General features: G+C 44.8%; 1 protein-coding gene across 2 annotated transcripts in view; it reads right to left on the bottom strand.

The window, feature by feature from the left end:
• DAB2IP (DAB2 interacting protein) overlaps positions 1-25,985 on the bottom strand; it is a 318,020-nt gene that overhangs the window by 269,070 nt on the left and 22,965 nt on the right. For both annotated transcript variants that reach the window (XM_059715709.1, XM_059715708.1), the window contains exons 2-4: positions 12,577-12,692; positions 5,928-6,199; positions 5,095-5,296 (exon numbers count right to left, since the gene is read on the bottom strand). In XM_059715709.1, coding sequence (XP_059571692.1) covers positions 5,095-5,161 — 67 coding nt within the window. In that variant the 5' untranslated portion in view covers positions 5,162-5,296; positions 5,928-6,199; positions 12,577-12,692. The remainder of the gene's footprint in view (positions 1-5,094; positions 5,297-5,927; positions 6,200-12,576; positions 12,693-25,985) is intronic.

The raw sequence follows: 25,985 nt of genomic DNA, 5'->3' as shown, positions 1-25,985 counted from the left end.
TAACAGCAAAAGGAAACTCATCAAGGCCATTTTTAGACACCCCCTAACACTCCAGCAGATCCAGAGGCTGCACAGCTTGAAAAACACTGAAGCTTCACGTGCAAGGAGGAATGACTACAAGAGCTGCCAAGACCAACATGCTGTTCCCTTCCCGTTGTTTAAAGCAAAAAAGAAAAAAAAAAGAAAGATTCAACCTTGTTCCCACTGAAGTCGCTCTCTCATGCACCATCTCAACTCTCACCCTGCCCTGCTCTTCCATTTGGTTTTCATTCAGTACCACCCCAAGGAAGGGAGTTTGGCTTGGAGGAAAATCTCTACTAATATCCGACATTCTCACTTTGTCCTCACAAGTTTTTCAGGCACTGCCATTAGGAAGAGCAAAGAGCAGAAGAGACATGGCTCGTGCTTCTCTCTTGCCTGCAGGTTTAGCTAGCTCCAAGCTAGATTCCCAAGGAAGTTAGTCACTGGGTAGCACGGTGATTAAAATGCAAAGGAAAACTGGGAGGCTACCCATGCCTTCTGTTTGAATACTAAGTGTGTGCTACAGCTCCTGAACTGGACATGTATATTTTCAAGGATGAATGCGTTAATGTTGGCAGAGCCATTATGGGGCATGGAGGAGGGGTAGCGGTAGAACATACCAGGGGCCTGTCTTCCCTGGGCAGTAATTGGGAATGCATTTAGTGGATTAAAATTCAGAGCACAGGTTTGGTTCAAAGAAGAATCTAAAAACTAGTTTGTTTCACTGAGTTTCCCAAGCTTGCAAACCTGGGCTAGGAGCAGCTCTCTGGTGATATTTATGCCCTTTACAGTATTTCCTGCTTCCAGTGAAGCTTGAAATACAAGTGAAGCCTCAGTCACCAAGTTTCATCACCTTTCACTGCTATCCAGAGCATGGAAATGTGAAGGAGATAACAGAGAACAATGACGGTTATTTATACCTCAAAAACTTTTAGTTCAAAGCTGAGCCGATTCCCATTTTACCCATACTGTTGGCTCAGACCGAGCCGTGGTCCTAGCAAGGGTTAGCCCTTAATCTGCCAGAAGAAATGGTGTCAGCCTCTTGGCCAGTGCCGTAGACAGAGCTCGCAGTAAAGGGACAGTTGTCAGGTCCTCTTCATTTGAGCGCTGCTAAAGCCTTGGGATGGCTCAGAAAAGGAGCTTGAGTCATGATTTCAAAGATAAAAGGCCAGTTGGGAGCCCAGGACTTTGATCACTGGGGATGCTGTAATTACTCAAGCTCTGAACAGAGAAACTGAAAAATGGAACAAGGAAAGTGATTTTGTTCACGCAGTCAGATAGTTCAGAATTGCCTCTGTCCATGCCGGCTGAATCCTAGGAAATGATCCAAGCCTGCCGTACTAATGAGTGTGGGACCAGAGGTCTAGTTAGCATACTTTCTGGAATACCTAGGAGGTTGAGTACAATGCAAAACTTGGATTTTTGGAAAACTGACTCTTCAGGGAAGGAATTCAGAAATGGATGGAAAGAAATGCGAATCTAATGTATTCTGGTTTGGTCTAATCAGAGCATCTTCTTCCCTGGATGGCCAGTTTTATGCAGGGTGACTGAAAAGGAAGTTCAGTGTAATTGCCAAATGTCTGCATTAATTTTGTTGTTCACCCTTTTTTGAACTGGAACCCGGTTATAATTGAGATGTGATGTAGTTTAAGCAAGTTGGGATTTGTAGTCACTAGTTCACTCCTATTTCTTTCCATACCTGCAGTACACCTTTACCAAGCAATGATGTCACTACTCATTCTGACCATTTTTCCACACCAGACACTGAATTAGAAGTCAAGAGACCTGGGGTCCTTTGCCACCAAACTGCTGTGACACTTTGGCTAAATCACTTCAATTCTTTGTGCCTCAGTTTCCTCATATTTGCACCTCTTGGTAAAGCACTTCTCCCTGCAGAGGAGAGGCGCAATGCACAGTAAATGTGAAGTGGTATGTTACAAATAGGAATTAAATGGACCCTGATATAACTGCTTTTCAGTCAATAAATTTTCACAATAGGGAGGAATTTGGCCTGCTGCTTGTTGCCTTACATATAGTACCTGTCGAAGGATCATATGGAGGACAGCAGAGACAGAAGTGTCTTTTTTTTATGGTCTGTCATTTAAAAGGACAAGCAGGAAACACCCATTTGTATGAAGAGACACTGGCAAGGATGCCGCCACCACGGCCTGTCCTTCTCCAGAAATACTGACTAGATACGTAAAAGGACCATGCAAGGATAATTCTACCATTGTACCTGGCAACTAATCATTCTGGTGTTACAAGATACACATGTAACTAATACCCCAACCGTGCCAATGTGGATTACAGACAAAATATTATTTCATGTAAACCTTTTGTGAATGGGGGAAATCATCATCCCCATTTCACAGATGGGGGAAAAAAAAAAATCAAGGCACAGAAAAAAGTGAAATGATTTATCCAAGGTCACAAAAATCATCGTACTTTAAAGATCAAGAATTCTGACTCCGATCCCTGTGCTTTGAGCACTCGCCATCCCCAAGTACAGAGCACAGTACAAGTGTAATGGTCTATTTGCAATGGGGGCCAGCCTTTTCAGCAGGTGTGCCACAAATTAGCCCCACACCCTGCGAATCCCACTCTGATCCCCTCCCCCACCTGCTGCTCTGCCCTGCCCTGCCCAAACCACTGCTCCACTTGCTGTTTTCTGCCCCTGTGCTCCCTGAACATTTCACTGCTCTGCTTTCTTCTGCTCCCTGCTTCATCTGCTGCGGTGTTGCCTGTCCTCTCCCCAATCTGCCTGCATGCCGTGGGTCTATTGGGTATGATGAGAGAGGGTCTCTTAGACAGGTTCCTCGACTAAAGACTAAAAACTCCATTATGTAAATAGCATTTCTTGCTATCTGTAATCAATCAAACATTTGCCCCCACCCTCAGGGAATGTATTTATTACAGAAGGCCAACTGGAGACTAGGGGCTGCAATTCTGTTGTTGCAACTCAATTACCATCTGATTACCATGTGAAGAGAGGAAGCATTCCTCTCCATGAATTTCTATACAATGATTGCTGAGACAACACTCCAGCTCGAATAGCATTAGTCAAGTGAAGTCAATACCGTTTTGCACTTCTATAGCACCTGCCAGTTAAGGACAGCAAAACCTCATGAATGACATTCAGCCACACCCATGAGTTTTGGGCACTGTAGCAGGGACTGGAGGAGCCCGTTTCTGCTACAGCCAAGAGTCTTGTACCTGCACTGACACAGATTGCTGTCAATCTGCTCTCAGCATGCCATGTGGTGCTGCCATTCCCAGTGTGGGAGAAGGGTTGGGACTGGACAGTTCTCCAACGCTGAAAACAAGGAGAAAATATTAAGCTACCTGATTTGAAGAAAGGAATGAAAAAAAAAAAAAAAAAGGTTCCGGTTGCTTTTCCCGTTGTGAGGTGGGAGAGAGGTACACCACTCTGCCTGCTGCTTGATGCAGTCATTATTACCCAATGTAACAGATCAGCATGACGCCACTGCTGCCCGCCACCGCACAGTCCTGCTTAGAAGCATAAATTTGTATGTAGGAGGGAACGATGAATGCAAACAAGTTGAGAACTGAGCAAAGCACAGACCTGCTTAACAAAACGCTTTGCCAAGGTTACTGGGGGGCGTCAGCAAAGCCTTCTCTTTTGTGAGGGCTGTAAAGCAATCCACAGAAGGCGAGCAGCCCATAGCTCTTCTGAATTGAGTGGGTAAGAGCATTCGTTTCACCGGGCAGCTTCTAAGAGCCACGGATGATGCCTGGGGCTCGTTCAGATTGAGGTCCTGGAGGGGACAAGCATGGCTGCTCCCACCCCAGCCCTTTATACAACGGCCCCACTCTGACCAGCTTCATGCCTGTTCGGATTGGATGCAGTGTCATTTTATCTGACATATAACCGAGGCACAAAAAGTGTCCTTGGTTACTACCATAGAGGGAGGAAGAGTCCTGCCTCATCAGGACTGAAGGCAACTCAGCCACGGATTTGGGATCAAGTGTACCTAGCAATTCTCAACAAGGTCTAGTCTTCAGTGTAGAGACTTGCTCAGATTTTAGTCAGACAAAGAGATATCTGGGCCTGCATCTGGCATGCCTGGCTTGTTAACATCCCATGGGGGTTGAGCGACTGGTAGAAGGTTTGGTTTATAAACCTTCTCTGTGGGGTAGAGTGGTTCACTATCTATCACGTTCAAACAACAGGCAACTCCCTGCACCCTCTTCAACTGCAGAGGCCAGCAGAGTAAGAAGTTCTCTAAGGCTGTGAAATAGCTCCATGCCATAACAGTTTTGCACGTTGAACAAATCAAGTGCCAGCCACTGGCACGGACTCAGACACCTGCTCTTCAGCGTGAACAACACTGAAGAACAAGCACTAGCATTCCTTCTCATGGCAGCATCTCCCCCTGAGCTACAGGCTTCGGAGACACCAGAAGTGAGAAACGCCATTATGGAATGGGCATAAAACAATACATACTACGCAGGATGCCACAAAGCAGTCTGATGTTGCCAAGGAGAAACATGCCATCTTGAAGAAGATGGGAAAACAAGTAATGCCGTCAAGGCACAGTGAAAAGTCAGGACAGCTACCTCTCACTGTCGTACGGTTCAAAACTGCGGCAAGTATCTTTGGTGGAGTTCTAGTGCCAGCGTAAGAGAGGAAAACCAAGCCGACTCCTGGGCAAAGACAACAAAAGGTCTGCAATATGCAGAGCACTGTGCACAATTGACTAGGCTGTCTATCAAGACTCTACCTTAGTTGACTTTACAGATTCCTAACTACTTTTGCTCTTGTTTCCTAGGAACAGGAAAAAAAAGAGGCAGTTGTTGATTTCTCAGCTACTTAAAAAAAAAAAAGAAAAGAAAAATTTCTGCAGCAGCTCTCTCCACACTCGGGATCCACAAGCAACACATTGCGTTTCTTTGAGGGACAGACAGCCCTAATGGCTGGGTTTCCAATTGGCAATAGGATGAACAAACACACACATAACAGCTATTGAGGCAATAATATAAAGTTAATAAACAATAAATAGCAGTGGAAAGCTCCGTCCAGAGAAATACCAATACAAACGTTTGGACACTTACCAAAATCCGCCGGGACTCCCAAAATGGGATTTGTAATCTTATGAAAGCAGACTCTGAAGAAGAGCATCTATCTACATCCTTTCTGTTGGCAGTGGGCTGAAACTGCAATGCAAACAGCTCCTCCAAAGGATTTTAGATGCTTCCATCAAACAGCAGAGTCAAAGTTGTCAGAAGTTGCAGAGGCAATCGTTTGGGATGAGTCCTAGGCGAAGGTTCAGGCTAGAATAACTATCTACCAAACCAATTCATACCTTCTTAACAACTGCAGAAGCAACAGCCCTGTGGGAGGATTTATTATATAAATCCCTTCCTGTTTCATCTTTTCTTTCCTCCTCCAGACATATGGACTACTTTTGAGTCTGGCTATTTCTATATGTTGGTTGTCGGCTGTTACGGGGCTCGTGCTAATTATTACTTTTGCTTCTCCAATTAAGAGCAAGATGCTACAGCTTTGGACACGCTCCTGGGTAGTGTAGGCAAGTGCACAGATATGGGGTTCCGATTCATTTGTTTGTGACGGGTTCGTTTGCATCACCCCAGAGTTGGCCTTGAACAAAACCAGTGCAAGTGACTTGCTAGAAACCTTGCATTTGGGCTGAGGGCTGACAAGACAGCTCCAAGACCCATAGGGTTGGGGAGAAAGCCAGCAAGACCTCTTCCCCCTCTGAGTGCCTGCAAACCAGCAGAACATTTCAAGCGGAACAGAAGGGATCAACAACACATTTCTGCAGGAGAAGAATTTACATACCGTACGCAGGTTCTGCGCACGTACAACTTAATGACAGGATAAAAAGCCCAGGCAATATTTATTCGCACAAAGAAAGTCATCTCACCTAGAAACAGCTGTATCCAGGAATCTCTTAGGCTGCTGGGCTACCTGCAACAGGCTGGCTCCTTCCACTCTTCTCTGCTCCATTTGCCAATTCCCATCTCTCTCTTTCTCCTTGCTTAGAAACGTAGCCAGTTGTCTTCAAGATCCAGGAGGCCCTTCACTTCAGTAGCCTTTTTGGGGAAAATCATTGCACGTGTATCTTGAAATCCTCACAACAAAGAGACAGGATCTCAGTCTAGTTTTTCTGTTTGTTTTGGTGTTGTGGCTTAGACCCTGAAAGGAGAAAGACACACAAGAGAGAAAGGAGTCTTCTCTTGTTTCTAATCAATCTTACACCAAATAGTTCAACAAGGCTCACCACGACAAGACCACAAAATCAGGTCTGTGCACTGTGAGCACCCATAAAAACCCCATCATCTCACTGCAATTGAGGTAGGTCCCTACCCACATAGCCAACTGGAGCAAGAGGAGAAATGTAGGAGGGCAAACTCCAATTAGCTGTGCTGTGGTCTACCTAACACAGGAGCATTGTGTGATCTTTAACAGCCATATAGCAGTGAGGATTTGGGTTTAGCAATTCATCAAGAAGTGCTCCATCCAGCCTCACAGCACCCTGCCCTCCCTGCAGTGAGACACTTGCTATTTCCTCATTCCCTTTACTTTTGTGCTCCACTGTTTTCCCCTGCCAAGGGTCTCTCTCCACCCTCTCCTCCGCAGTCAATCCAAACGTACTGATCTCTTGCCAGCATCTCAGTAATTATTCTCCAGGTATCCTTCCATCCCGTCCCCTAGGGGCTCAACAGCCCCCCGACTTGCATCATTTCTCTCATTTACAGCTCCTTATTTCTGAAAAACAGCTCTCCATGCTCTCTTTCTACACTTCACATTTGAAAATGTGTCTAACTTTATCCCAACCATATAGTTGGTCCAATAAAACACCAAAAAAACCTCTTGCTTCTCATCTCCAACACATCTTGGAGTTCTTTGGATTCCTTTCGTCATTAATTACAGTAGGTCTCTTTCCATCTCAAGGATTTTGCTTCTAATCACATTTGATTTCTCACTTAATTCCTCCCCTCCGACAGTTCTATTTTCAAAAACCTCACAGCAAGGGCAGCTGCAAGGGAGACTCAGGAAAAGCTCATCAAGAGAAAGTTGAGATCTGTCATTTCCTTAGATGGCACAAAAGGCAGGGTAATAAGAGAGAACATTTCCTTCTGAGGTTTGCCCATTTCCTGCTCTGACTCCTGTGCGGTAACTCTCTCCACCCTTTGGGATGTTTTCCTTTGTAAAGCTGAAGTTTTGACAGGCACATCTCTGTTTTGCTGCATCAGGCTCAGCAAAACAAGGCTGAAGGTTTCTTCCCCGAGGCTGCTAATATTTGGCTCTCCCTTCAAGGAAGCAGCTCTTCTCTGGATTCACGGTTCTCTGTCCTTGGTACAAATGGGTTCTCAGTGAAACCCTTGCAGCTGTTGCACACGAAACGCGGCTGAAATTTTCTTGGTTCTCTTCAAGCCTTCTCCCTCGCCCTCTGTGGTCCTCCCTGTTTCCTAGAGGACCGTCTAAGTCACGGCAAGCTCCTGCAGGTCACCACTCTCCTGGCTCCTCTGCAGAAGAACCTTCCTCCTTCCTGAACGTCACCTCTACAATGTGAGCGGGCAGACCTTTTTAGAGGCAGCTCATTTTCAGGTGATGGTCGTGTGATCCTTGGTCACCAACTCAAGAGCCAGAGCCTGGGGCTTTACCCATTCATGCTGTCTTTCCTGTCTTTTGCCCGAATACAGACTTCCGCAGAATCTGCAGGTGCGTGGATGCAATTTCTGTTGCATGATGGGGTGTGGAGTAGTTGCAAAGTCTGAATCCAGATGTGGCCTGTTTGAAGCTGTGCAGATTAGTTTCAGCCTCTTACTAGAAAGAAATTCAAGCACGGGCCTTAGAACCAGTAAAAGGTCAGTTAAAAATCTTAACACTGATAGGAGTTAGGTAACTCATAGAAAATTAGGGTTAGAAGGAACCTCAGGAGGTCATCTAGTCCAACCCCCAACCTATAGGTCTAGGAGAATAGGTGCCTCCCTGAAGATACAAGTTCTCACTACTGGAACTCCTCAGGCTTGTTCTTCCTTTCACTCAATGTGGAGATATGGATCCAAATCCAAGTGAAACCAATACGAATTTTGCCATCGATCTTGATGGCAACATAATAGCAGCAAGTCCTGTTTCTTATCTATTTTCAAAGCTCCCCGAGTCCACACACAGTCTTTGTGATCTGCGCTTTATAGCTTGAGATTCTTCATCAAAACCTACCACCCAATTCAGGCAAGCAGGCACCCTCTCCACTGCAACAGAGATGCAACAAATCATTACCGGTAATACTTTTAGTGGCTCAGTTCCAGGTTCCCCAATATTATTCAAGAGAGATGACAAATGTTCTTCCTCTGCTTGCAAGCTGCCAAGGAGTCACACACAAGGACCTTTTCTAATGTAACCCAAGCTGGAAGTCCTTGCTCTGCTTGCTGCTCCATTTTCAGGTTGACTTTTCTAATTATTTTGAAGTCACATTCACTTTTATGTAGTAATTCACTTGTCGGCATTTCCTCTTTGCTTGGGGCCCCATATGGTTCCCAGTGAACCATGGTGGCTTCTGTTGTTGTTCTGACAATTTCATTTTGTTTCAGCGATAATAGGATGCATCATTCCCATCTGGGGTTTTCTTCCAACACCTCCTCATTTTCCAAAAAAAAAAAAATTTTCTTCTCATTCGAGTTGATGCCAGTAAAATTTTGTTCCATTCATTTTTCTACAACCTCTTTGTTAGACCCCACTGTGGGAAGGGCATGCATCCAAGTTAGCAGCTAGCTAAGCTTCACAGAGGCTGATGTGAGGAATGGATTTGTGTATTATAATCACTCCTCTAAGGGCAACAAGTCATGTGTGTGCCTGCTCACATCTATAGGCATAACATACATTGGGAGGTGCCACATCTACTCATCTCAGTAATACACTTAGAACAGCTGCTGCCATAAGACACCAGGAAAGTCTGAACCTTGAAGCCTCTATACCAAGCCTCAGACTTCTACTTCAGCTAAGAGTAACTCCAGTATCTAGGAGCAGTCGGCTATTGTCCTATAGGTACCCAATTACTTACAGAGTACATACTGCACTTTCATGTTTCATGTACAGAAACAGACCTCTTCAAATCAAATATTTAATGCTATGTCTGTGCAAACATGCTCATATAAATACTGCAATATGATATAACTGCGGTGTATCCCATTAAAACGGTCGAGCTGGGCTTTTTGCTGCATCTTAACTCCAAGCAGCTGCTGATTGTACTGGCTGTTCCAGGGAGATTCTGGCATTATCTCCATACACATGCGTGCCCCCTCTCCCAGCGAAACATCCTTCACCCTCACCCTGCTTCTGTCCTTTTTAAAAGCTGTCAGAGAACATCAAACGGGGACTTTCAGTTCCAACCTAAGTTCTTTCTCCTCCTTTTTGGCAGCCTGCTCTTAGCTACTTTAACAATGCCCCGATTTCCCTTCTTATCCTGTCGCTGAGGTCTAACAGATTTCTATTATCACCTTCATTTGATACAATCATTTCAGAGTTAGATGAAACTAGCTCTGCCCAGCTCTTGGAGATGCCTCCTCTGCAGCAGTTACTGTGCACAGGCTATAACGACCTCTATCACCCACCTCATCTTGCTATCAACTCCATTACCATCATCTTGCTGAACTCTCCCTCCCTCCTAATTCTCCAGGCACAGTGGGGTATCCCATTTTCCCGGTGCCTCTCTCACCACCATCACATTATGTGCACCTTTGTAAGGGAACACATGGGTTCACAGCTCCACTGGCTCCTTTCTTTTGATCTCTGCCTTTATGGAGCAACAATTTCATTTCCCTTCCTGCACCGATCCTTCACTCGCTCGTGATGTCTTAGCAACATTTCGTTCCCATTCAGCAGCATTCATCATTAGCTTCTCTTTTTTCTCACTTTCTTTATATCCCCTTCCCACCCCATCTGCTAATTTAAAAGGAAATTGCACGGTATTCAGCATTATCAGCCAATCTGTTTACTCCTTCCCTGTTCAAATGAAGCCCATTTCTCACACACTGAGCCTCTCTGTCTCACCCCCACATGCACTATTATTATGCTCAAAGCCCATATTTTCTGTCTCATGCCACCTAGAGAGCCAGTCATCCTCACAAACCCTTACAGAGGCGCAGAACTTCCAGAAAATCTGTCTTTCTTCCTTTAATTAGATAGGACACAGGAATAGGTGTAGGTGGGGGGAGCTCTAGGGTTTGCACTTTCTTGTCAGCTCCCCAGGTAGCACCCAGGCATTAGAGGCACGGGCACCCATCAAGAGAAAGGGGAGCATGCAACAGTCTGGCCACTAAAGGAGCAACTTTCCCAGCTGCTGCATGCCCCGTGTCCAGACACCCAAAGAAGGCTATTCTTTAGCAGAGCATCTCTGTCTCATGAGGAAATAGCTCTCCAACCAGCCACAATTTTCCTTTTTTCAGGGTCAGTCGATCTACTCTTAGCTATCACCTTTTGAAGCACCCCGAGTCTGCTCCCTCCTTGTTTATGTGGGTAGTGACTTACTCAGCATTACACAGCTCATGATTTCATTGCCCAAAGTAACTCTGATTATGACCTTGTGCTCCAACTCCTTAAGACAGAAGATTAATTATACAAACCTCTTCTGATGCCTATCAGAGTGGCTAATGGCAATAATAAAATGTTAAATATCCCTTGGTAGCAGCATCTTGGAAGGCTGGTGTATCTGGGCATAGTAATCACAACAGATATTAATGGCATTTAAAAAAACCCTGATAAGAAAGGCTTATTAGATTTACAAAACTGGCAGAATTTCTCCTCGTGATTTACTGAAGTAGATTAGCTAGGCATCACCCTTTCGAATGCAAAGTTCAACAATGTGGTTTTTTAAAATTGTTTTTTAAAGTGAAGGAAGCTAGAATTGCCCCCCCCCCAAATATCTATCTACATCTATCTAGCAATAAGGCAGCCTTTTTGCTAGCAAAGGTTATGTAGCAGGAAGCTTGACAATTTTTTCACTTCTCAGATTTATAATGGTCTTGGTTTGAAATAGGATAAACGAACAGGATAGCTAAGGTTTCACCTCTGTAAATACAATGCTTTATGTCAGTGGCATATGCTGGGAAAATCATGCAGGTTGCACTGTGCATAGACTCCAAGGGCCCAGCTCTGCTCTCAGTTTGGCACCAGGTCAACAGGTCTACTCACTTGCATTCAGGTGCACATATATATGCTAAGGTACCTTGCTTCAGATGGATTTTTTAAGTGCAGAGCACCCCAAAGTCAGTGAAAGCTGCCCCATGCATAAAATGGCAGTAAGAGCATGAATGCACTGCCACCAAAGTTCAGAAGAATCGAAAGGAAAAATGAAATCCTCACCACCTCCAGGAATGTTGTCACTATTCTTGCAAATCCTGAGTTATTTGTGGAAATAAAGGGATGTGTGTGTGATGGGAAAGGGCGCCCACGATTACAAAAAAAAACATTTTACTGAATGTTAGAGCTGACTTTCTTCCCAGCTGCAGGAGGATATCAAGCTGCTATATTGTATGTTGCTTAGCAATGTAATGTGGGAAGCAACGCTGCAGCCCTTGGTAACATCATTGCTCATTGAAATGCTCGTGAAATATTACATGGGTTATACAGAAGTATCATAAAGTTTCCTAGCAGGATGAAGACGGAAAAGAGAGCTGTGAACGAACAGGACAATAACTCCAACGATGAGAATGTCTCACTGGTCTAACTGAGCTCTCTCTCCCCATCTCAATAGATGGACCGCAACATTTTGCACAGAGTTGATTAAACATTTGAACAAACCAGAAATTAAAAATCTCATTATAAAAGTTGTTTACAGTTATATGAAATGCCACAACATACTGGCAATTGAGTGTGTGCCCCACTGACTCCTGGCAGGTGGACTCAGGTTTGTTCAAATATATGCCAAAGTCTATATTGCTACCAGTTTAAGAAGATTTTGCTTTAAGCTCAGCTGCCAAGCACTTTTGCTTTGCAGGAGGGTCAGATTTCCAGCTCTGTTGCTGTGAAGTTCAGGGTGACAGAACTGCAGCAGTGGAGGAGGATAAAGCAGTGATATGTTTGCTCAATATAGTTCATGCACACACACAGCCCTATGCTAAAAACCATAGCCAAGTGAGCTACTCTGACATTAGGAAATGCCGGAATGAAAGCCGTCTGTGCAACCATAATTTTGCCCCGTGCTGCAGGTGCATTATGACATTGTATTTCATTACCTGATCACAGGATCTTTGCCTCCTTCAGCACATGGAACAAAGAATGCTTACTACTTCATTTTTTTCCTCTTTGTTCAATGTGGACTCTAGCTATATTTAGAGCACGTGAGAATAAGAATGACTGAATTCCTCATGGGATTTTTTTTTTTTTTTAAATGGTATTCGTCACTATAGCACCTGCTTTCGGCTTAGGTAACTTTTCCCACGTTGTATAAGAGCCCTGCGTATAGCACAGACGGGGACAGAATCCAGTTCCCTAGGGCAGTATTCTCACCTTTACCATCAGACTGGTCTTTCCTCTACCTCTAACTCCCAGCCTCATTCATTGCTTACCTTCCAAACGCTGCATACGCTGAGGGACGGGTCCTTCAGACAACAGCAGCTTCGCTCTGACATCCTGATTTGTCCCCAGAGTAGATCCATCCCGCGCAAACATTAAGCCCAAGGTCCTGTGGGAAGATAAAAAGCAATCATGCAATTAAGTACTGCATCTTAATGCATGTGTGAAAGAGTGCGATTAAAGTGGCATAGAAAACCTTCCTTCTGACATTTTCCAAGTGCTTGATTTTGAAACCCAAACTAACCTTCTTTTAATATAAAATTTTGTATGTATTTGCCTGTTTTTAACCAAAGGAAGAATAAGTGATAACAAATGCATTTTTCTTTATATATCTGTAAGCCATTCCCCATCAAACAAAGCAGCTTAAAGTGTCAAAGTAAAGTAACCTTCTATTGTTTCAGCTACAAGACTCATTACATTAGCAGGTAGCCAGGGAAGACTGCTCCCCCCGGGGAGGAGATGATCTGGTTGTAGTTGGCGAGTGCCCAGCCCAGTTCTCTTTCTTCGCTATGGGAGGGATGATGGGACCTGGGGGGAGCTTGGGGCCACCACTGATGTGGCAGCAGCTGGATATGCTTCTTCCCGGGGGTTCTAGCCAGCGCATATTTGTGGGTGTGTTGCTGGCAGGGCCATGGGCCCAGCTTTACACAAGAGTGCTTGTGTTCAACTCATTTCAGGCTGACAAGCCACCCTTGGGCAGCACAAGTGAGAGAATGCACCGTTCACTTCAATCTGAACCATTTCATGGGCCCTTTCTCTGGCTCCAGGCCCTTCTGCTCACTTCATTTCAACAGCAAGCAAGCAAAGCTGAGAGTCAAGTAAAGGGTACAAAATACTTTGGGAATGCAAAGTGTTAAGCAGCATAAATATAGGGACAGCCTCTGGCTCTCTGGTAGCCCTGACAGATATCTATATGCATGAGAACAAAAGACTTAATTTTTTTCCACACTTATTTAATACCAATGTTCTGAGAGGATTGTAACCCTCATTAATGGTTAAGTCGCACGAAGCTTTAGAAGAGTGCAAGTTGGTTTTGGAATGGTTACCATGGAAAGTTTGGGTCTATCTTTAGTGAATAATAGAGAACAACATATGTTTAAGTGCTTCAAGTTAGGCACCTTTCTGTAAGGAGCCTCGTCTGCAATATGCCTGTTGTTTGTTCTCCAGACTAGGCAATTTTTTAAATTATTATTTTTAAGGCTAATTAGGCTAGAGGGGCACTCGCAGAGGAAGACTCTGATAGCAGACCAGCAGTTGTCCTAAACTCTCCTGGGGTTCCCATAGCCCCTGGGGCTATCTTCACAGGACGCTTTGGCATTTGTAGATTTGACAAGGGCTCCGGTCTCTCGGTCTGAAGCTGTAAAGAGACTTGAGACCTCCAGCAAAAACAAACAGAATTGGCGCACAGCAGGATCATGGAGCTAATCCTGTCAATTCGGCACTGACCCACTTCAGCCTCTTGCAGGGGAAAAGCTGCATTCCTGGGACAGGTCCCAGCACCTAAACCCGTCTCCCAACGCCCTCCTGGGTTTGTTAAATGAGGTCACTGCACACCAACATACGAAATGAGGCATGACAAGTCATATCCAGTAGTGCTGTTTGTAGCTCCTGTGCCAGTAAAACCAGCAGGACTACAGGGGCAGCTGCTCCAGAGGAATGTAGGGCATGTTACAGCTACACTTACTGGGGAATCCTGCTTGGAGGGACAGGGAAGGAGCTAATTTATTGGGCCAGTGGGGATGGATGGATGGATAGATTAATAAATAACTGTTGATAGATAGATATAGATGGTCTTTAGACAGATAGATTGTCTATGTCTATATAGTCTTCAGACATACATCTCAACACCTATTCTGGCACCTTAGACCCTGCCAGAGCAGAGCTTGCATCAGGAGCCGCTCTAGTGCATTCAACAGGACCTTCTTCCACCACCTTTTCTCTGCAGAAAGAGCCACTGAAAGAGCCTGCACCAGAAGTTAGCACAATGAAGACAGCATTCACCAGGCTGAATACACACACAGGAAACCTATCCTTCTTGGCTGAGACCCAAGCAGGTTTCTACACGCTCCATATTATAAATGTTCTACTTAGGATCACTGCACCCCAAGTAACGACCGTGACTTTTAGGAAACACACTGCTTTCACACTCAGTTCTCCCCAACAGACCAAAGTTACCAGGCTGCAGACAGACGTAGGAGTGTATCTTGTGTCTCAGTAAAGAATACCGAACAGCCATAATAGAGCCCAGGGGCCTCTCCAAGGAACAATTCAATATTCCCTTTTATAGTATCTGGCATGAACTCGCCACAGAGTTTATTCAGCTTGAATTAACTAATGGATTTGAGCATGCTCTTTAACAATGAGGAAAGACGTTGAGTTGCAGTGACGGCAGGGTTACACTAACTGCAGGGTTACAGAATGCTCTGGACAAACCTTCTCTACTAATTGAGTATAAAAACTCGACTGGCTGTTCCCTAAGCTCCAGGACATTACCACTTTGCATTTCAAAATTAGCATTCACAAAAATGACTGAAAGGTTGGTTAAGAGCATTTGTTTTCCTTGGCAAGGTCATGGGGAGTATTTTTTTTCTTTATTAAATATAAGAAAGAAAAAGCATCCCGGTGTTGAAAGGCACCAGCATGTCACAAATGGGCCAGCCACAAAAAGCCTGGATGCTGAAAACCCAAACCCTGGCAAGTTCAGATCCAGATCAGAGCTTTACAACCCAACTCGCAATGAAGGGGAAACCGAGCAGCCACAGTTACAGCCCAAGACCCTGCCCTAGGTTTATGCATAGGTGTAAGGTCTAAAGCAGCCATTAGATTATCCTCTGGTCTGACCTGCTTCATAACACAGGCCATAATATAATTCTGTGCTGAAGGCAGAACTGCCTGCTTGTTTGGGTTGGTAATACTGAGTCTTGCACCAGGTCCAAAGTCAGGACCTTACAAGATTAAAAACAATTAAATAAAACACAAAATCCCCAATTTTTGGTTAAAAAAGCTAACCCAGTTCACATTTTTCCATGAGTAAAGTGAAACACCACTACACATATATCTGTATATTAGCAGTGTTTTATTTTAATCATGGAAAAATGTGGATTTGGGGTTACTTTTTTTAACCAAAAATTGGGGACTTCTTTAAAATCAGAGAAAACCAAGATCCCTGCTTATAACCCTGCAGGGCTTGACAGTAGACCATCAAGTTCCAATTTAGGATCTGCTTCCTGTTCTTGACAGGATAACACAACATTTGCTTCCACCCCAGCAGGTCACACAAAATTAGGTGTTTGCTCTGCAATGCTATTATGTTCTGAAGTGCTGGCGTAGGTTGTTTTAGAGCTAATATCACTGGCTCTAATTGTCCTTTGCTTCACAGGCTTGCTAGCCGGGCTCACAGGCTAAGATAAGCTGGTTTCCCTGTAACACGTCTACCAGACAGATACACAACACTGGTTTGTAGAAGAAAAGCTGCACTGGCACACGTTCAGCATGGCTTGCTGAACTTACTGATGGTTATGCGACCATCACGCTGGCAAGCCCATCAAACCAAACCACACTATGCCCTCTCTTTCACACACATTTCAGCAGTCTCCAACTGTGCTCTCTACCTGAATGCCTGGATTATTCAAAGACCTCCTTAATATTTGAATGCAATTTAATTGCTATTCAACTATGGGAATGAGAGAAAGGGACAATTCAGAGTTGTCAACAAAAGTAAACTCTCTGCACGTTTAAACTAACAACATAAATTCCATGGCATTTCCTTTCCCCTCTTCCTAACGGCACTGTGAATTGTTTAAGTATTGCCTACAGTATTTGCACAACTAGCTTATCAAAGCAGAGATGGCTCTTGTCTCCTGCTTCCAGCAGCCTCCCCACCGAGTTGGATTTCAATACCTGAGAACATTAAAATGACACTTTTATTCTGAATGTTAACAGGGGGAAAAAATAAAATAAAACCCTCTAGATTCCCCCTCCAGACAAAAGGGAGATTTCAATACACTTTCATGTGCTCAGGAGATGGACAATGCAATTTAAAATGCCATATCATAACAGCCATGCTAGGGTTCAGTCTTAGAGGAGTTGAATAAAAGCATCATGGTTTTCAGTCCACTTAGAAAGAAACAGAAATATCTGCAGAGCTTTATAAAAAGCAGAGAAATATAAGGAAATATCCGCAGTTACAATCTGAACCATTCAGCTATTTATTTAATATCACAAAGGCGAGTTCTCCTGCTCGTGGAGGTGGGATATGGGAATCCTCAGATTAAGCACACAGAAGCAAAGCAAGCTTCCCCTACTTCAGCTTGTTAACATGCTGCAGTCTTCACCTGTTGGGAACACCCCTGGGCTCAGTCTCTGTGGCTCATCTGCACTTAAGCCTCTGCTGAAATTCCAGCAAGAAAAAGAAACTTGCCCTGTGGAAATGTGTTACCCCCTGTACTTGGAAGTTGACCCCTACATACACAACACACACTCTCCACCCCCCTTCCTTATGCAATGGGACAGAAATAGGACACACAATAAAGCTGACAAATTTCTTCACAGAATTAGAAATAATTGACTGGTGCTTAACATACAATTAGAAGCAAACTGGCTGAGCAAGGTAGAGGATGGGATGGCAGTAGCCTGGAGTCGGTGCATGTATACGCAGCATGCTAATAAGAGTGGGCTACAATGGTATTTAGTAAGGTTTCAGACCTAGGAATCAAATCTTCCTCTTACATGAAGCTTGATGCAATTGCTCATGAGAAGGCCTGTTCCATACGGGAGCACAGTCCTACCCCATCTCAGGCACCAATTTGCTTAAGGCTGCTCTTGTACCAGGGCAGGCCATCTGAGGAGGGCAGTGGGTGAGGGGGTACGGGTATGGAGACAGGTGTGCAGGTACACGGATATACAGCGTGAACCATGTAATGGGTTTGTAGTGTGCTTTGATCTGCCAAGTGAACCACAGGGGCCGCTTGGCAGAGTGTTGAAAGTGGGGATATATGTTTGGGGGGGGGGGGGGGGGGGGGAGTTGGCCAAAAAAACAAACAAAACAAAAAACACCCAAACAAAAAAAAACCTTGTACCCACATCTCTGTGTCCCAGGCCCACACAGCAAAGCAGAGTGGCAAACTGCAGGCTGGCAGAGCGACCTGGCCATCCTTTCTCCCCATGGCATGGGTAAGCATACAGCTGGGTGGTGTGCCCATCCACTCCCTTGAATACCCCGTCCCGTATCTGCCTGCTTCCTCCCCACACAAGAGGGCCTCACAAGCATCCGAGCAGCAACAGCAGGGAATTACCCTTGCAGAGCAGCAAGAAGGCTCATTCATAGCTATGCATCCTGGAAGCATATGCTCTTGATCCTCAGGAGGTTTATGACATATGACTGCATATTCCTAAATCGATGCTCAGTAGGTGGCTAAGTGTTGAGGACACCTCATGGGAAGCAGTGCCGTTTGTGCCCATATTTTAGCATAGGTGTTTAGGAAGGAGCCTTTCCTCAGCACAGATGACCAGTTATACCAAACTGCAGAGCTCCATGTGGCAGTAAGGAAAGAAAGACTTGCCCAGGTACCAGTAGTGTCCAAGATGTAAAGAAGAAGGGCTGCATTCCCCCTGATCTCTCAGTTCCTCTTGGGAATCAACATTTCCCCTCTGCAGGAGCCATGCTTATGCAGGTCCGGACTAATTACAGGGCTCTTTTTCCAGGATCACACTTGGCTCCAGAAGAGGGGTCATTTGATGACTTCTCCCGTTGAAAGCAGGTCAGTCGCAGAGGGCAGCTTTCCCATTCCTCTCTGCACTGGCATCAGAAGCATGATTTTATCACGGCTTGCCTTTGCCCCTTATATCATTAGCTTGAATATTTCACATGTCTTTGAATGCCTTTAATTGGATCCCTCCAACTTCGTTTTCTAAGGTTCAGCCACATGTTCATGGTGCCTTTGCCTTGGCTCCCTTTTATCTGATCTTAAATTAAGATCTATTCCATGGCCTCTACGCCTTTAAATGGATTTTCTGGTTAAGGGTAAGTGAATGTATAATTCAGCCAGAAGGTTTTTCATAACAGGGCAGTCTTATAATAGATTAAAAGTGACTATTTTCTATTAACGCAACCCCCTTTTGGATCTGGAGCTTCAGAGAAGCCGATAGAGACAGACCTCTCTTTATTCCTACCTTTAATCTCCAGGAAATTCTTTCTGTTTCAATAAGATTCATGGTTCTTTAATTTTTCTATTTTAATTTTAACAAGTTGCAGCACAAAAAAAAAAAAAAAAATGGAAAAAAACGGAGAAGTTGGCATGATATGTCTGCTCTCCACCATGCCATTTAAGGACACAAAAAACTGTATTTTAATAAGGAAGTAACATCTGATTTAAAGGTCAATTGCTCAGAGTCAGTTTCAGTCAGTCCTTGCCCAATTCACCTCCCAGGCCATGTCAGAGTTAGAGAAACCCCTGGAAGTGTGGAGCAGCTGCAAGGAAAGAGTGAAGACCTCTGGTGAACTGAGTCCAGTTCTGGGCCCCCACTACAGAAGGGATGTGGACACACTGGAGAGAGTCCAGCGGAGGGCAATGAAAATGGTTTGGGGGCTGGGGGACAGGACTTATGAACAGAGGCTGAAAGGACTGGGCTTATTTAGGTCTGAAGAAGAGAAGACTGAGAGGGGGTTTGATTGCAGCCTTCAACTCCCTGAAGGGAGTCCAAAGAGGATGGAGCTGGACTGTTCTCAGTGGGGGCAGATGACAGAATGAGGAAAATGGGCTCAAGTTGCAGCAAGGCAAGTTCAGGCTGGATCTTAGGGAAAACTCTCTCACCAGGAGGGTAGTAAAGCACTGGAACAGGATATCCAGAGAGGTGATGGAGGTTTTTAAGACCTAGCTAGACAAAGCCTTGGCTGGGATGATCTAGTTGAGGCTGATCCTGCTTTGAGCAGGGGGTTGGACTAGATGACTTCCTGAGGTCCCATCCAACCCCCATTGTCTATGATTCTAAAAGCAAGACCATGGCCGACTTCCACACAGCAGGACCTGTCACCATCAATTAACATCATTTACTTGGTTTGTCACTGAAAGCCACTCTAATACTCATCCTTGTTCTTCCTTCTTACTGAGTCAAGACTTTGGAATAATTCATCTACTGGCTGGAGGGAAAGATACACACCTCCACAAGAAGTGGCACAGCAAACCACCTGCAATGCACAAGTTCAAGTGTGGCCGGTGTTAGGTCAGGCTGCTTAGCATTTGGAGGTCCAAGACCATCACAAGAGACCTTCACAAAGGCCTACATAGCATTACAAACCTGAGCAGCTGCACAGCTCCATGGAGTCGCATCTATCAAGGGTAACTACTTAGCTGGCATGGTGTCAATTTTCTCCCTTGGGTATCACAGATATAGAGAGGAATGGGGTGATAGGGGCTGGCTGCATGCCCTTTACCTCTCCACACCCATTGCTAGTCCAAAGATCACACAAAACAGTATATCATCAGGGTCAGAAGCTAAGACTTTTCTTACTGCCAAGCTCAGAACAGCCACTGCAACTTCCCATAGGAAAGCAGAACCCTGGAACTGCATGGGCAATTTCTACAAATAACACCCGAGTTGCAGCCCACACTATTACATGAAGTATTTACTGATTAATCGAGCAATATCACGTTAGATTGTTTTCCTATCTTGCTACAAGGATTCTATGCACAAACACAGGCCTGGGATGCCAAGGAAGTTATTTCAGCTGTGTAATTATTATTTTCAAAACTAGATGCCCAAACCACACAGTCTGTGCAATGCATTTCTCCACAAGTGGTGGAGTGAACAAAGCTACTGCTGCAGTCTTGGTAGCATCATTTGAGGGGAAAAAAAAACAGGTGGGCAGCTGCCAGTCTAGCCAGGCATCATCAGATGAAAGCTGGGATCAAGAAAAGTTAGATTCCAAGGTTACTCCAAAATGCTTCTCATCCCTCATTTTAGCTGCTTGCTTATAGGAAAAATGCTAACAAGGACCAGTAGGCCACATGCTACAGGGGGTAAATTGATGCAGAGGAACAAAACAGCTAGGCCAATTTGGACCTAATGGATGAACACATTTTAATTACTTGTCTTTGTGGCTGAGTGACTTCAGGGCTTGTAAGAAGGTGCCAAACTGTCAGACGTGGACATTTGGAGCCTAGTTTATCACAGCAGAGGAAGTTATAATGAAAGCTCCCTCCACACTGACTCCCTGACAGGTCTAATCTCTGGTGCAAACTGATCACCTGCAGTAGTGAGTTTAGTTCCCCAGTCCATTCCTCCCCGACAAGAGTGCCACACAAAAGTCTAATTAGGGCCAACCTGAGATACAGACAGCTGCCTTTCAGGCTGAATTCAGACCCAAATTCATCCATTACAAGGGCTACTAAAGAGCCAGTTAAATAATAAATTCCAGTCACTAATAATCTGGGTTTGGTTTACCCAAAGAGCCTAGAATCAGAAGGACCCCTACACCACTGGCAATTCCCTGCGCCACACAGCTCTTCACAGAACCATTTTAAACCATGTTTGTTGGGATTCATTTAGTTCTCTGCTAGGGAAAGTCAAAAGTCAACCAGCCTCAGTGGAATGGCAAGAGGACAGCAGCCTCATAGCAGATGCAGACCAGCAGTGAAAAAATTAAGATGTTATTTCTTCCACAGGAGAGGAAGAAGATGCCAGCAATGCTCTCTTTGCCAGCTACGTGACAAAGTAAGAGGTGAACTGATCCATGGCAGATGCCGGGATGCGATTTCCTCTTTGCCACACGGGCTACAATCTACAGCACTCCCAGAACTAGAGCACAGTGACACAAAAGGTGCTCATTGTACTGAGCTGCACGAGGTTTTGGATGGCACAGAAGGAGGTCTCCTCTCCCATCAGTGCACAGCCCGCCAGAATACGAAGGGGGTTCTGCAAGCACAATTATGCATGAATGGAGCCCTGCAATATGGGCCACGGAGACAAAAGTGGGATAGCAGCATTTCAGCAAAATGCCTCATGTTAAAAGATGGCACTAGTGCAAGCTTCTAAAGACACTGTCACTTTGGGTACTGTAGTAATAGCTTATTTGTTTAGCCCTTTAGCAGGAAGTCTGAAGACACCAGTTACAGCACCAGTGTATAGGACATTTTAATGTAAATTATACCTTTTATTATCTTCTTGGAAAAGGCTTAAACTCCCTCTTGTGGGCAAGTTATGGAAATCCTTGTTATAGCATATGCAGTTTCTAGATCTGAACAAAGATTTTCCAGGAGCTCTCTCCATGCCATCCCACGCGGGCTGCTCCTCGAACATAGAAGGACATGTCTGATGCATAGCCTACACATGGGGGAGATGGAAAGAGTGTGTACACCACACTGGAGACTCTTTGCTACCCTAAGAGCAACTGCCCCAGACAAAGGTGACAATCTTATACGCCGCAGTTGGTGGGGCAGGTTACTGTAGAAGTAACATGCATACCCCCAGGAGTTTTAATTAAACCCTACAGCAAGTGAAAAGGAGAACAAAGAGGAAAAAATACCACAGAAAACAAAACTAACTTTTTCAGGAGAGGCAGTCCCTACAAAGCAGTGTTTCATCACACTGACAGCACCACCTAAAGTATTACCCCAGTCATCCTCTCTCACACCAACCACCCCTCCTCCCCACAACATCCATGTCCCACAAACTCACTTACTTGTACCTAGAGCTAAAGAGCACTTCTGATTCACTGCAGACGGCTGTACTGACTTACTGCAGCCATGTAACACCAAGTGCTGACGTCCACAGCAGTACCCCACAGAAATGAAACAACAGCAATACTGGTATGTCATGTTTTTCATCCACAGATCTCAAAACCCTTTCCAGAGGCAGAGAAGGAGAGATCCTGCAATTACTTGCTGAAGGCTGTGACATCCAGTATGTCAATGAAATAAAAGATGAGGCTAAAGTGCCAGTCCCCTGCTAGCACACTGAAGTCCTGCGGGTCCTGCCTCTCCATTACAGCCAACATCACACACCCAAGGATGGTTCTTCCCAATTGCCTTAGATTGTCCAACATGGGGCATATATCCCACAATGACAGGATGGACACAGAGGACCTGCAAAGGGAGGCAGAATTTACAGCCCAGGAAACGTTCAGGTCCAGAGCCCATCCATAAAAATAAACTTTAATGTCCTTTTTATCTCTTGAGTTCTTTCCGATAATGAAGCTTTATAGTACCATAGGGATCAAAATGTCTTTATTTGGTTCAGCTGATCAAGGTTATAATAGTTAAAAGGCTCTCTAGTTACAAACAGATCTCTGTTGTATATCAGACTAATAGAAGTCCAACTTCTAAATGACCTATAGATTTGCTTAGAAAGAAATCAAGAGAAAAGAACAGCAGACTGAATGAATGCACCGGCATTAGGCAAGTTTCTCACCACAAAAGTGTTTCACCTGGTCCCACCTGGTGAAGGATGCTTAAATCCCAGCTGCCGCATCGCTCTTATTCCACACCTTCCTTCTCTTCAAGCAGAGACTGGCTATTGGGCTGAAATGTATAGGGATTTCTAGACCTAGGCGGAGGCACTAAGTGCCACCATGCAGGAGAGCTGGCCATCTCTTCATCCCAGCACCAGTGTACAAAACCAATCTATATACCCCTTGGGTCACGCATGCAGGCTCTTTGCCCACAGATGCCCCACCAGCACAAAGCTCTTTCAGTCTTGCTGACCATCCCTTCAGGATGAGATGGGTCTGAGATCTCACTTTTGGTACCCACTTTTACTCCCTATAAGAACTAGCCATCCTCCTCACTAATCGGTCTCTTCCTTCAGGGCTTTCTCTCTCCAAAAGCCAGCACCCACCACCCATAGTGGCCAGGGCTTGTTGCAAAGGGTTGACCAGCCTCTGACTGATTGACTTGTCAAAGGGTTGGCCACTTTATTGTACACAGGCAGTACTTCAGCTGTAGTCATACAGCATCATCTCACAAATACAGTTATTTGCAAAAAACACAAAATTAAAACACCATCAAACATGACACCCTTTCAATTCTCCATCAAGGAAACTGGCTGTTCCTTCTTTTTTCAAGTGCCGGATACACCTATCCCAAACCCCTTTTTGCTACAACATGTAGGAGCTGGACCTTGAAGAAACTGCTTCAAGACGATCCAAACACTGCAGCCCAACATACAAACTTTCAATGCCTGACTGTCTCTACTTAGCCTGCCTCACAGTGGGCAGGATGTACCTACCCCTTGTTACAAGTGTTGAAAGTACCAACAAATACATGCTGGTTGAGATGAGAAAGAGCATATTCTTCCTGGGCGAGTAACACTATGACCTCCCAAGAGAGAGGCTGTGCTTTGATTTCAGCTCCAATGATTACCCGGCATTAAGGCCGATTTTGAAAACTAATAATGCACCCAAACACTGTGTCAAACCTAGGACAGGCAGCTAATGAGTTCTGACTGGTGGAAACATGCCATTAGCAGCTGGGGACGACCTTCCTCTCATAGCGCCTCCGGCAGTAGGTGCACCGGGCCCCATGGAGAGAAAGTACATCCAAAAGCACTTCATCTAGTTCTGCTGTTTGAAAGATTCACCTTGGTAATTAACACAGCAATCCTCCAGCAGAGTGGTTAAGCCAAGCAGAAGGCATGAGAAATCCAGCTTCAGGCAGAAGCCCTCTCCTTAATGGACTGCACCATTTTTTTAAGTTATTATACATTGCTTACCCCCCACTTTACCATTCCTAGATCCAAGGAGAAAGGTCAAAAAGGGAGGGTGGCTTTAGTAAGAGATTACTCAGCTTTTCTCCATTTGTGTCACAGTTAGAATCGTGTTTTGCTCACACATTTCTGGGGTCATTTAATCTCTTCTGTATTTAGAAGGGCCTGTGGTTCAGGATCCCTCTTGCCCTATTGCACACATGCAGGCTGTATAGCCTTGGGTCTATGCCTTTGTCCCCAACTACAAAATAGGTATAACAGTATTTAATTCCCCACCTCACAGTGGGACAGTGAGGATTCCTGAGGGTTTTTAGGGCTGGCTCCCACTCTGACTGCTCTTGCATTTCTCTACAAAGTACTCCATAGCTCTATTTGCTCCTTGCACAACGTAGATTTGTAAAGTGGGGAAAGATATGGAAGACAATGTTGAGCCTCATTCAGGAGTTTAACAGCCCTCTGATGACTTATACCAGCTGAAGGGCTAGCTCTGTCCTTTCTAGCCAGAATCCTTGGTTCAACTGAGCAGATGCTTAAGTCACACTGGACACACCTACACGAGACGTTTACTGTGCAGTAGACTAATCAAGGCCTAGTTCCGGAAGCCTTTCCTCCCCCCCCCAGTTGCAAGCATGAAAATAACTGATCTGTCCCCCAAAGTCACAACTTGATCCTGGGATGAAGCTGCCTGAAATACAATACAATTTGCTGAAAGAAAATTAATCCTTATGTAAAAATCAATGAGGTCTTAAAGACTATATTAAAAAAATGCCAAGATGAACTGACTTAGACCTTCAAGACATTAGCTATGTAGAATCGGGTCTCAATGGGCATGTCTACATGAGATGCTTTATCATGCAGCAGACTGATCTGCTCCTCAGTAAAGCATCGCCATCTACACGTGTGCAGCAATTAGGGCGCAGTAGACTAATTTACTGCACTGCCAGATAGACCTGTCAGATACAAGGGGTAACCAGCAGCACAGTAAATTACTGCACTTAAATGCATGTGTAGACAGTGACCCTGGGATTAATTTACTCCGATTCAAATTCAGCCAGAGTTGCATTAATTGCATGTGTAGATACATCCAATGATAACATGTGTTGTTTAAATGTACATTTTATTCAATTCCCAATGAATTGAGGCAAAGGATTTTATAACTGATGAAAATGGGGACAGAGATGGAGTGAGGTCTGAGCCCCAATTCCAGGTTGCAGGGGGAGGGGAATTTTATGTCTCTACATTACATATTGAATCTCCATCACTCCTGCTTGTCTACTTCCTTCTAGCAGCAGACTGCTTCTGGAGAACATCCACAAGGATTCAGCACACTTATGCCTCTTGCTTACTGCCTGAAGCATGCTACCCAGAAAGTGGCACCCTTGCCTAGAGGAAACTGGCAGGGATCTCTGGTAAGGACACCTGACAGTTCAAGTAAGCCATGAAATCCAGTTTGGGGGTTCACTATGCATGGATCAAATTTGACTCCCACTGACACCAAGCCGTTTTTACTGAAAGGGTTACAATCATTAACAGCTAATGGAAAAGCCAGGCCTGGGACTTGGCATTGAAGGACAGTCAGCAAAGGAAGCATACTGCGAGTTAGACAGCACCTGATGCAAAATGCTGCTTGTCAGGTTTGACATTACACCTCAGTAATTATATCCATCTCAAAGAGATAGAGTTTGCCGACAGTGAATCACAG

Source organism: Alligator mississippiensis, chromosome 12, assembly GCF_030867095.1.
Source record: "Alligator mississippiensis isolate rAllMis1 chromosome 12, rAllMis1, whole genome shotgun sequence".
Classification (NCBI taxonomy): Eukaryota; Metazoa; Chordata; order Crocodylia; family Alligatoridae; genus Alligator; species Alligator mississippiensis.
The sequence above is the reverse complement of the archived record's forward strand: the minus strand, read 5'-3'. Positions and strand labels throughout refer to the sequence as shown.